General features: G+C 42.6%; 1 protein-coding gene across 13 annotated transcripts in view; it reads left to right on the top strand.

Moving 5' to 3' along the window:
• The window catches only part of HMCN1 (hemicentin 1), a 409,401-nt gene that overhangs the window by 214,820 nt on the left and 181,490 nt on the right, over positions 1-13,091 (top strand). For all 13 annotated transcript variants that reach the window (XR_008305548.1, XR_008305547.1, XR_008305549.1 and 10 more), the window contains 4 exons: positions 1,815-1,941; positions 4,996-5,150; positions 10,845-11,123; positions 12,105-12,386. Coding sequence is in view for 9 of the 13 variants with exons in the window: in XM_053242914.1 (XP_053098889.1) it covers positions 1,815-1,941; positions 4,996-5,150; positions 10,845-11,123; positions 12,105-12,386 (843 nt within the window). In the remaining 4 variants the exon portion in view is untranslated. The remainder of the gene's footprint in view (positions 1-1,814; positions 1,942-4,995; positions 5,151-10,844; positions 11,124-12,104; positions 12,387-13,091) is intronic.

Genomic DNA, 13,091 nt, shown 5'->3' with positions numbered 1-13,091 from the left:
CGAAACATGAATAATGGTGGGAAACCTGATGCCAAATAAGGTTCTCCTGCCATTTTTTTACAACCTCTTGTACATTCTCTTTGACTTCTGTTAATGTTGATTGTAATATTATTTTTCTGTGACCAAGCCACAAGGGTAAAGGAGCATGGAAGATCATCTTTTCGAAAACAACAACAACAAATATTTATATACTGCTTTTAAACAAAAGTTTCCAAAGCGGTTTACATAGAGAAATAACAAACAAACAAATAAGATGGGCCCCTGTTGCCAAAGGATTCACAATCTAAAAGGAAACATAAGTTAGACACCAGCAACAGTCACTGGAGGGGTAATGTGCTGGGGGTGGATAAGGCCAGTTGCACCTTCCCCTGCTAAATAAAAGAGAATCACCACATTATAAGGTGCCTCTTTGCTCAGTTAATGAGGTACAGTAACTATACTGTGCCTAACAATATCAGCCCAGGAGGACAGAAGTAGTTACTTTGAACTCTTTCTCTGTAGATGTTTACTTAGGGATGTTTGGAACAACTACTATGATTAGCACTGTTACGAAGCATTTATACAGTGGCTGACATCCTGCAGAATGAATGCAGAAGCAAAACTGCAGGACTGCAAAGAGGCTGGTGAGAAGCTGTGATTCAACTTTGTGAACCCCAGCAGAGGGGGAGTGTTGGAGGAAAGTGATTTTCGCTGATCACTCCCTCCTCCAGAAGGACCTTTCACTGCCAGGAATATGTACCTGAGGGTTGTGCACTCCACAGAGCTTCTTCTGCATCCATCTTACTGAAGCTATTCACATGACCAGCAGAAATCGGGCTAAGGGAGCCTAGCCCGATTTCTCCTGGCCGTCTGTTGCCACAGGAGCCGCACGGCTCCTGGCAGCAAAACACCTAAACTACCCCTCCCCTTAAACGAGGTTAGCGGAGTGCTAGCTCCGTTTGGTTGCTCGTGTGCTGCCATGGCGCGGTGCCACAGCAGCACATGAGGAGACCCCTGCCGGGAGGCTTCAAATAGCCTCCTGGGTTCAGGGGTCTTTCCAGGATGCCCCATGTGCTCACATGGGATATCCTGGGTCTCCCAGGGGCCACACGGCCCCCGATCCACACGGCTCTGTGATGGAGCTGGCAGCCGTGTGGGCAGCCAATCCAAGTGGCTGCTCGTCTGCAGGGATAGCAGGCTAAGCCTGCTCTCCCCGCAAGCCCGACAGAAACTCTTCCCACAGATCTTGAGAAGAGCTTCACTGTGGGACATGTCAATCAGTGTTTTTGAGTTTCCAAAGTATTTCATATGCATTATCTCAATAATCCTTGCCACTGTCCTGTAAAGTAAATCAGTATTATCATCTGCATTCTCTAGGTAGAGTCCTGAGTCTGAGAGAGAGTGGCTTGCCTAAACCCACTGTGAGTTCATGACAGAGGAGAAATTTGAACAGGGGCTTCACACTTCTGTCTCTTACTACTATCTGAGTTCTCACTGTGAAAACTACTGCCAGATTTGCCCACTGAAATTAACCACAAATGATCATTGATCAAGTCTGAGGTGAACCATATACTGAAGTGAACAAGGACATATTGAGCAGTGATTCCAGCAATAAATAGCTTGTATGTGCAAAGCTATAGTCAGACCATCAGGTCAGATGTATACATTTACAATGGAAAACAAAGCAAACTATATTCAATTATTCTCAGGATTCACCCTCATTCCTCCAGCCTTCTCCTGAAGAAATTGCATTCTATTCATTTATTCATTTTGCTTAAGCATGCTTTCCCCATGTAAAGATTGGTCCTCATTATTATTCTTTTCTTTCCTTCTAGTTCCACCTACTATAAGAGGCTATGATATACCCAGTGAAGTTTCAGTGATCATCAACCAAAATGCCACTCTGGAATGTATAGTTAGCGGCTCTCCCTTTCCCACCATTCAGTGGTTCAAAGATGGCAAGTAAGTACCAGTCTCTAGACTTAACAAGATACTTTACAGCAATGTTCCTTCATTGTAAGGCCCAGGGGCCAGTGGCAGCTCCTTGACTAATTGTCCATTGAGTCGGTGTGAAGCTTCAGCCAAAGCTGAATACTCTGCACAGTCCTTCTGACCCCGTGCAGGGAGGACCATTCTCACTGTGCTTGCTGGGCTTTGCCCAGTGCCATGGAGATCCTTGAAGGGGAATGGAACCCTCCTGAGCCCCTGCACCATCTCTGAAGTTGTGCACAGAGCGCTGGTAAGTATAGCCCTTCCCTCCTAGAGCTCTTAAGAGAGGGCTCTGTCTCTCTTAAGGGACCCTCCCAGCACTGAGAAAAACACAGGACTTGTGTGGAGGTCAGCACTCTGATAATTTTTTTATCTATCTATCTATCTATCTATCTATCTATCTATCTATCTATCTATCTAAATTTTACTGTGCACAGTAACTGTGCTTTTGTTACTGTGCTTTTTGTTATAAATGTAAAATTTATATATAAAAAATGCCTAAGTGCCACAATAGAACATCATCCTAAATTATTTTTTAAAAGGTTTTGTAAATTGTGGACGATGCAAGTCATTTAATGGTACTAGAGAAAGACGTGCTGTTCTGGTAGCTCCAGGTCTTAACACTCACATCAGTTTTGGTGGATGAATACAACTGAAGGAAGCCTGGGCGGGTGCGCGGCTGGGGGAGTCAGTCAAGTGACTTGCCTCTGGGGTGCCCCCCAAGGCAGTGGGCCCCCAGACAACTGTCTCCCCTTGCCCTATTATAGTTACGCCCCTGCCTCTTTGTCTTCCAATTGATATTCTAGAACAACTGCAAGGCCATGGTTTGGTTGGACAACATTCACTGAAAGTGGATTCATGCCCTAAAAATGAACCTATGCTAGATGGGGCTGCACACCCGCTGAATGTCAGCTACACATTCTGGGGGTGCTAAGGCATTATTTACAGCCTGTCAGTGAATAAAGTCATTAAGGTCTTTAGGAACGTTAAATGCTTAAATCAGGTTCTTAGGCATATACACTGCAGTGCCAATTGGTTAGTGCACACAAGTTGAAATTAGGCCATGTGCATATCAAGGCAACATACTCCCATGTCCTTGAAGACAAGCTGTAAATGTCATTTTCATACTTTTCAAGGATAAAACACAAAAGTGGACAGAAACATGCTGCAAGGATAAGCCCTAATCCAATGAACAGGAGTTTCACCAGAACAAAATTTTTTGTTGAGGTTGGCTCAGGGGAATTCCCAGTGGAACGAGCCTACTGTCTGTTTCATTTGTTAGACAGTGTGCATAAGAACATTAAACATTTTTCCAGATGCACCGAGTTGCATTCCAGCACAGTGTACTGTGGGACTGAGTTTTTGAGCTACTCATCTTCCAGGAAAGCCTGTTAAGGAGATGAAATTTGGCAGTACAAATGTTAGTTGGACAACAAAAATGAGTATATAAATACTTTGGGACAAATAGCATTAGCATTTAGTAATGTATCCAGTGGCCAGTCAAAGTGGATATTTTTATGTGGTAACTGTAGCTTGGGAATCTGGGCAGTAGAGAAATCTGTTGGTAGCTGTTCGTTGATGTTTTATGTTATCAGATATTTTAGCATCATTTTGAGCCAATCTTCATTTTCATTACAAAGACCTCTTGATAACTGAATAAATGCTGCTCTTCTAATTGTATACAGTCCTCTATATAACACATTTAAGCTAAACAGCTTAAACTAAACAAGACCCATAACTCTATTCTTTCCCTGGAGATAACTTTTGTGAGAGTGCTGGGAATTGGTTGCTTAGAAATCCCTAGCCGACTATCAGAACTGCAATTAAAAATGACGAAGTTGTAATTTAGGCCTACCTCTTATGTATAGTAGTCTGGTGTGTTGTAACTCCAGTAGATAAATAGGAATCATGCCTAGAGGATGCAACATAATCCAAGGGACTCCATGCAAACGACAGGGAATCTAAAGACAGTTTGGTATCTTCAGTGTATTTGATGACCTTTGGTATGATCTTGATCTAACCATATTTGCTCCATATGCACTGACCTTTTCTTATGCAAACTTAATCAGAGCAAACATGAGAAACAAAACAAACATGAATTTGACTAATTTCAAAGTTTAGGGGAGAAAGCTGGTCTCTTGGTAACAAGCATGAATTGTCCCCTGCTAAGCCAGCTCTGTCCTGCTTTGCATTTGAATGGGAGACTACATGAGAGCACTGTAAAATATTCCCCTTAGGGGATAGGGCCACTCTGGGAAGATAATGTTCCAAGTTCCCTCCCTGACATCTCCAAGATAGGGGTGAGAGAGACTCCTGCTTGCAACCTTGGAGAAACCGCTGCCAGTCTGTGTAGACTAGACCTGATCAACTTTGCCCCCGCCAGCTGTTTTTGGACTACAACTCCCATAATCCCCAGATACAGTCGGCAATAGCCAGGGATTATGGGAGTTGTAGGCCAACATGAGCAGCCCTGGTGTAGACAATACTGAACTAGATGGTCCGATTTGATAGAAGGCAGCTTCCTGTGATCATATGTTCTTAAAGGCATGAATTCAAACTCATCCTAGTATATTAATTGTTTGAATTTGATTTTTCCAGTATGTTTTGAATTATTATAGCAATGGTTTATGTGTATAGTTACTGTGAACTGTGCAGATAGGCAAGCGGGAAGTCAATAGTTACTTATGTAGAATTAGATAAATGAATGTAATTTGAAATGTAAAAGTTATTGTAAAAACCAATAAAAATTAAAAATGGCCAAAAAAAGAAGAAAAGAAATTGATTTTCCCCAATGTAAGAAATGCTATTTCAATTCAGAATAAAATAACTTTGAATGAAAAGTGTTATTATCAAGGGGAATATATATATATATATATATATATATATATATATATATATATATGTGTGTGTGTGTGTGTGTGTGTGTGTGTGTATTTAACAGGTATTACATCATTTAAAAGAAATGTGGATGAGGTAGGGGAAGGATATAGATACAGCATCATAGATAAAATTATTTCTTTTCTGCAGGCCCCTCTTTTTAGGTGATCCTAACATTGAGGTTTGGGATAAAGGCCAGATCCTGCACATTAAGAATGCTCGAAGAATTGACAAAGGGCGGTATCAGTGCAGTGCATCCAATTCTGCTGGCAAACAGATGAAGGAGCTTAAATTAATCATCCATGGTAAGTGACTAAAACTACGTGATCTTAGCAAGTCTCTCCACCCTTGGCTCTGATAGTAGAATTAGTTAAATTATAGTTTGTTATGTTTATGCAAAAAAACATTTTCCCTCCATATTTATTTATTTATTTGTTAAATTTATATACTGCCTTTCATTAAAACAATCCTAAGGCGATTCAAACAAATTTTTTTTAAAAGACTATAAAAAATACACAATTAAAATATAAGCTAAAATATAAAAACATAGATCTGACTATAAAGATTTAAAATACAAACATAAAATAACCATACAAACTACAAAGAAGCAGCAGTAGAGACACTCATATAAAAGCCGGGGTAAAAAGCCAAGGTTTCAGATGCTTTCTAAAAACCGTGATGGAGACCGAGGAGCAAATAGCCACCGGGAGAGCATTCCAGAGTCTGGGGGCAGCAACAGAGAAGGCCCTGTCCTACGTGCACGACAGCCGAGCCTCCCTCATTGTTGGCACCCAGAGCAGAGCCCCCTCAGATGACCTCGTCAAGCGGGCAGCAACCCTTGGGAGCAGTCCCTCAGGTATCCAGGGCTTTAAACCATTAAGGGCTTTAAAGGTCAAAACCAGCTCCTTGAATTGGACCCAGAAACAAACTGGTAACCAGTCCAGCTCTTTCAAAATGGGTGTGATGTAATCCCAGCAGGCAGCTTCAAATAAAAGCCCCACGTAGAACATGTTACAGTAATCCAGCTGTGACGTGACTAAGGCATGGGTAACTGTGTCCAGAACTGCCTTCTCAAGAAAGGGACGCAGCTGGCGCACTAGCTGGAGCCGTACAAAAGCACCCCTGGCCACCGCCTTCACCTGAGCTTCCAAAAGCAGAGCAGGGTCCAGCAATACCCCCAAGCTGCGTACTTGCTCCTTCAAGGGGAGTGCAGCCCCATCCAGAACCAGTAGAATCTCCTCATCCCGATTGGCTCGCCTACTGACCAACATTACCTCCATCTTCAGTCTCAGTTTATTAGCCCACATCCAACCCATCAAGTTCTCCAGCCCTGGATTCAGGACATCCACTGCCTCCCTAGGATCAAGTGACAAGGAGAGATAGAGCTGAGTGTCATCTGCACATTGCAGCCCCCTCCCTGGCTGCTTTTAAGGCCCTTCTTTAGACCTACCTGTTTCGTCAGGCGTTGGCCCTTTTATTATTATTATTATTATTATTATTATTATTATTATTATTATTATTATTTGGCATTGGTATTGGTATTCACCACCTAGAGTCTTTGGAGGAGGCGGTATATAAGGAAAATTTTAATTAATTAATAAATATTGCTGACAACTCAGTGCAAGTCCCCAGATGGCCTCTCCCAGCAGTTTCATGTAGATGTCAAACAGCATGGTATATAACCAATACATGATTTTGAATCTACATAAAGTTTTGGTAAGAAAGTGCTGGTCCTGGCAGTGACCAGTGGAGACAACTGTGACAGGTTACTGGTCTTAGGCCAGCCCTAAGTCTTCTTCCTTTGTACTATGAAGCCTCCTTTTCTCTCTGTCAAATACTTTTTCTCCTCTCTTGTCTGCTAGTCTGCAGATTGCAACCTGCAGTTTCATTAACCTTTATTTAATTATTTTTAATTCCACTGTATTTCTCTAGTGTGATTAGTTGAGCCAAACGTAAAGGGCAGTTTTGATTAACTTCTCCATAAGGAGACATTATTGGCAGGATCTGGCCAAGTTAGTTATGCCTAAGTCTCACTGAAATTAATGGAACTTCAGCTGGTCATGACTAACTTGTTTAATTAATTTCAATTTCAATGGTGCCAAGTCCTAAATTATTTTTGGATCCTGCCTTAAGTGTAGTGGGGAAGTGATATCTTGGCTTTCTATCCTGCCACCAGGAATACTTTTTCTGCCTTCCAGGTTCTGTTGCCAAATTTGGCTTTTTTAAAGCCAAATTTTGGGTTACGGCTCATTTGACTCATGACTATACCACTTAGGTTCTGGCCACACTGCTTCCAGGTCTCCTGGATATTCATGTATGGATATAAAGTTGCATCCATACAACTTTACATCCACATATATCCATCCATATATGTGCATTGGCCCAAATAATATATGGGCTATTGATCATGTGGTTCAGGCCTACACATATTTTCGAACTGACATAGGGAGCTACCATATACAAAGTTACATCATTGGCCCATCTAGCTCAGTGTTGTCTACACAGACTGGCAGTGGCTTCTCCAAGGTTACAGGCAGGAGTCTCTCTCAACCCTTTCTGACTTTCTGCATGCAAGCATGCTGGTGCTCTTGTCACAGCACCCCCATCCCCTAAGGCAGGGATTCTCAGTGTTGGGTCCCCAGATGTTATTGGACTTCAACTCCCATAAGCCCCAGCCACTTTGGTTGGGGATTGTGGGAGTTGAGGTCAAATAACATCTGGGGACACAACGCTGAGAATCCTTGCCCTAAGGGGATCTTACAGTGCTGACACATGTGGTCTCCCATTCAAATGCAAACCAGGGTGGACCTTACTTAGTAAAGGGGACAATTCATGCTTGGTACCACAACACCAGCTCTCCTCCCCCAAGACCCTATGCAAATATTATGCCCATGCATGGACGTCCAGTAGGCCCAGTGTGCAGAGCAAGAGGTCTTAGCTTTGAAATGGACCTCACTTGCATTTCTGTTTGCAGAAAGAATTCTGCAACCCAAAGACAGATAGTTCAAGCTAGTTAATTTAGTTAATTTAAACTAGTGAAATTAATTTTCCATAGAGACAGAAAGTGGCCTTTGAAAAAGTGGCCTTAGAAGACATGTCTGAAGAAGGCCAGATTGACAAGGCAATTCTTTTTTATTGCACCCATTTGTCTCAAAAGTAGTTCAGGTTTCCTGGAGTGCTTTCTCAGGAAGAATTTTGCTGAAAGGGAAACTTCATCTTAATTGTATAGTTAACTACAGCATAGAGGGGATTAGCCAACATTCATTTGCAAAGTAGGACAGACTGCAGGGTACAGATTGTGAGCATAACCTGAGGAAGTGAGGCTGGCAAAAAAGAGTAGCAGAGGTTTATGTAGGAGTTATGATTTTTGTCTAGCTTTGATAGAAGCCAGGAAGAACAACTCATATATTAATTGATGGGCAGCCAGAATACTTAAAAGGAGGTCACTAGTGGTCTCGGACATCAAGGCTTCATTGGAGTGGGGAAAGAACAAAGCCAGATGGGAGGGAAAATAGGAATCGTCTGCAGAGGAAAGAAGCCTATGTAATGCAAGTTTTAGGGCTTCAAAATAAAACAGAAGAGAGGATGTTGGTTTGGACAGAATGGTATATCCAATTACTTTTCTGCCCTCTAACCCTGAATGCAGACAGTTTTTTAGAGAGTGGGTGTGAGACCTAGACAAAAAAGACTCTTAATTTAGTCTGCTATTTAATTGCCTACCTTATAAAATGAAAGAAGAGAGAATGTACTCTGGAGCACATGTTCTTTTTGTTATCACCTCATGCAATAACCTCTGCTGTGAATTTCATTTGTAATGAAATTGAAGGGATGTGTGTTAAATGTGTAATACCATCCCCACTCACACATACCTACCTATGCCAGTTTGGCTGCCATTGCCTCTGCAGTTCCTTCCAGACCAGTCTGCAATTCCTTCCCGACTAGTCTGAATATGTAAAAATGTTTGCTCATATGCTGTATCCCAGCGGTATGCTTACTATGCAAGTGAGAAGCCCCCCAAAACATTGGGCACCATTTACACATTATGTAAACACGCTGACCGAATGAACTACATGGGCATACATTTTTACATGTTCCCAGTCAGCCTGGAGAAATCATGACTCAGACATGCTTGTACAGTTACGTATAAAGGGATCCTCTAAAGTGCCTTTTAATTTTAAGTTTCCATTTTATCACATATATTAATGCTTGTGAGATGAGAAGGAAACTTAATCTGCCTTAGTTTAATTGTAACTATGCTTATAGAGGTAAACTGGGAGTTTTATACTGGACTAACAGATTGAAGTTTTATACTGAATCATGGGTGTTTCAACATTGTATTTAAATATGCTTCAGAAGGTTTTGATAGCTTTTCTTACGTTATGTTGAAATTACATAGGCTTCATTCAGACTAACATTCTTCTATCTATACTGAGAGAGGAACAAGCTTCAGGCTCATACAGAACATCCCCAGGGAGTTCTTCGCACATGGCTTCATGCTGCAGGGTAAATGTTGAGTGAAGCCACTTCGAATTGCACTCGCGGCATTGAGGGAAGCAGCCCCTCCCCTCTGCTCTCGGGTTTGCTTTTGATGCAAGTTCACATAGTGTTTTCCTTCTAGCCAGTGGGAGGGGGCGGGGAGAGAGAGATCCTGGAGAGACGCCTGAGCCCAGGAGGCTGCTTGCAGCCTCCCGTTTGGGGGTCTACTCATATGTCGCCACATGCCACGGCAACACACAAGCAAAAAGACGAGGTTAATGGAGCACTCGCTCCATTACCCTTGGCTAAGGGGAGGGGTATTTAGGGCGGCTAGCTGCCAAGAGCCGCGTGGCTCCTGCTGGAACACACAATCACTCCAAAGTGGGCTAGGCTCCCTTAGCCCGCTTTTGGGCGATCGTGAGAATCGCCTCACTCCTTCCCGAAGGAGATTTGCGGTAAAAGCGAATTATCTTTACAGACTTTACCTGTCTGTAAAGCCTGCAGGCAGAAAGTACTGAATGAATTGGCAAAATGTCAGCTTCATCTGTGTCCAGGATTTCTTCAGTCCTCTCTTTGTATGGCAGGGTCAAAAAGTTCCCAGGATCTCCCTCACTCAAGATATGGATAGGAGGATCAAGGTGATCTCACACACACACACACACACACACACACACACACACACACACACACACAGAGATTATTGTGTTAGTTCATATGCTACTTCCTAGAGATGGGAGGTCAAGGTAAATGTGTATGAACCTGAGGCTCACTCCTCTCTCATAGGAGTAGAAAAATATTTGTCTGAAGGTATGTTTGCCATAATAATAGACTAAAATAATCTGGTAAGCAAGTTACCAGGTAATGTTTATATAATTATATAAGTCACTTAATTTCTCTAAGCTGGGATATCTTCCTGAATATTTCTGAAGTGCCATTTTAAATCTTAGAAACTGTTGGCATGTTGGGATATACTCACTATGTTCAAAAGCACAAGTGACTGATCTAGCAGATCTTTGTAAAGTGCTGTGTTAGTCACACAGCAAAAATGACTAACTCAAAGAATACTCTGTCTTAAATAGAGTACCAAACTTGAAAAGATTCCAGCATAGAGAGACAGGGAAGGGAGACTGGGGATGTGATAGACAAAGTCAGAGGCACACTAACCCCCAGACCTTGGGGACCTGGTCCAGTCCTCCAAGGTCCAGGGGAGCCTCCAAATGGCTGGGCCTGGGGCCCGACCTGCCAAAGTTCCGCTTTTTTTAAAAAAAAGGCAGCTGAGAGGTGGCTGTTGAGGGGGGGAGCAGTCCTTTTCCTTTCTCTCCCCTCCCCTCTAGCGGCAGTGGGGTGGGAACAGGAGAGATGCTGGCCCCATCCATTCGGACCAGCGTCTTTAAGCAACTGCCAGGTGCGCCTTCTATTCTATTCACTGCTGTATTGCTTTTGTAAATCATATGCTAAACATTCACTAATAAATGTCAATTTGGTCTTGTTTGCATTTTGGTCCCCACCCTTTTTGCTTCCAGTCCCACCTGCTATTAAAGGAGGAAATATTACCACTGAGGTGTCCACATTGCTAAACAATGTAATAAAGTTAGAATGTGAAACGAGGGGAATCCCAGCTCCTTCAATAACATGGTATAAAGATGGACGTCCAATTATTTCCAACCCACAAGCACTTTATCTGGAAAGAGGGCAGTTCCTTCAGATTCCTCGTGCTCAAGTCTCTGATTCTGCTAAGTACACCTGCCAGGCAACCAACATAGCTGGAACTGCTGAAAGAATATTTCAAGTGGATGTTTATGGTACGAAGAGATGAAATATAATATACTATGAAGGTCTTCTCACGATCCATGAGAAGAGTTCTGGGGCAGTCTGTGGGGAAGGAGGGTTGTGCTCCCTTAGCCCAGTTTTGCACACTCTTGTGAATAGCCTCAAAGTCTTTTAATTTTTGCTTTCTTGCTGTTTTAACAGAAAAAGAATGATAGGGAAGATTATCTGTGCCACCTTATAACTACTGGAACTGACCAAAGTGGCCCTGCTCTTTTTTTCTTTTTTTTACTCTAGTCCATTCTTTGGTCCTTTATCTCCTATGTTTGCCCTGGGCTTTGAGCTGGTTCAGACTCAGGTTGGATTCGTATAAAGCAGGAGGTGGGGAGAGTGATTTAAAACGCAACATGAGTGGGTAGGAGTGGAGACTTTTCCTCCTGAAACTGCTTCTCCCCAGCTAATTTTCTCCCACACAAGATGACTCTGGTGTCACCATACCAGAAGAAGAGCTGGGGTGAAGTATGGTTGTGAGGCGTGCAGTCAGAGATGAAGATCCTTTTCCTTCTTCTCACCCATGCTATGCTTTAAATCCCTATCATCATCACATGCACTCAAAATTAATTTGGTGGCAACTCAAATCTTACACATAGTGCTGTTGCAATGTATAGTTTAGCCTTAAGCAACAACTACCTCTGTGTAATGCTCTGGGAAAGTCGGCAAGTGGAGCCCTAAATGAGGCATGTGATGCACATTCTCCCCTGAAATAATTTAGTGTTATCAGCTGCAGATGCCACTTCCACCAGAAGATGTTTTCTTTTCACTAGGTTATGGTGCTGGCCAGCCAGATAATATTTTCCAGGAGGAAAATGTCTCACAACGAACATGGTTAACCACAAAAGAAAATTCCCTGGAGGTTAGGTTAGGAGAGAAGGAACCAATAAGATTACTTTTATTAATACATTTCTTAGCTCAGATGTAATCATGCACAAAATATGCCTTTGCTCCTCTCCCTCCAGTTCCTCCAGTTATTGAGGGGGGCTCGGAAACAGTCCAGAACAAACAAGTGGTTGCTGGCAGCTCGCTGGTTTTGGAGTGTAATGCTGCTGGCAATCCACCTCCCCTGCTGACCTGGCTAAAGGATGGTGTTCCTGTGAAAGCAAGTGACAACCTCCACATTGTATCTAGTGGAAGGAAGCTGGAGATCTTGAATGCTGAAGAAGCTGACCATGGCCAATATGTATGTGTGGCTACAAGCATAGCAGGAGAAAAGGAAATCAAATATGATGTGGAAATCCTAGGTGTGTAAGCATAAAAGACTTAAGCTGTGCCTTTTATTTAGCCTGTGTTATCAGCTCTGCACTTTCACAAATTATAAGTGGAACTCATTGATTTTGAGTAGGCTACATAATTTTTATGCTCCCAATCAAGTGCTGAAATCCCCATTCAGTAATGATGCTTACTAGGTGACTTAGAGCCAATGAAAATCTCTAAGCCTAACTTAACTCATAGGTAGCTGTAATGATAAGTGTGGGGGACAGAGGAGAAACTATGTATGCCTCCTTGAGAAAGGGCAGGATAGAAACTGAAGGAAACAAAAGTAGTTTGCTAGGAGCTTGAAAAGCAACGGGTTTGGGGTTTAGGTGTGGAGTGAATTTTTGAGCTGGTAGACTGATTCTTCTTTTAAACTAGCACTAGCCTTTATGCCATCATACTTCCTGTTCAGCCTGTAAATAAACTGAATATTACAGGAGGTACTATACATCTCAGACAATGAGGCTATTCTCACGACCAGTGAAAAATGGGCTAGAAGAGCCTAGCTCAATTTTTGCTGGTCATGTAAACCAGCAAAAGTCGTGTTGCTGGTCGTTTGCTGGTCGTGTAAACGTTTGCTGGTCATGTAAACCAGCTCGATTTTTGCTGGTCGTGTAAACTTGCAAGTGAGCCTGGTGGTCTACAAGCGGGTAGCCTGCTGAATTGTCCTTGCCCTTAAACTGGGTTTGCAG

The sequence above is a fragment of the Hemicordylus capensis genome, chromosome 4 (assembly GCF_027244095.1).
Source record: "Hemicordylus capensis ecotype Gifberg chromosome 4, rHemCap1.1.pri, whole genome shotgun sequence".
Taxonomy (NCBI): Eukaryota; Metazoa; Chordata; class Lepidosauria; order Squamata; family Cordylidae; genus Hemicordylus; species Hemicordylus capensis.
This window is presented reverse-complemented; position numbering and strand designations above follow the sequence as displayed.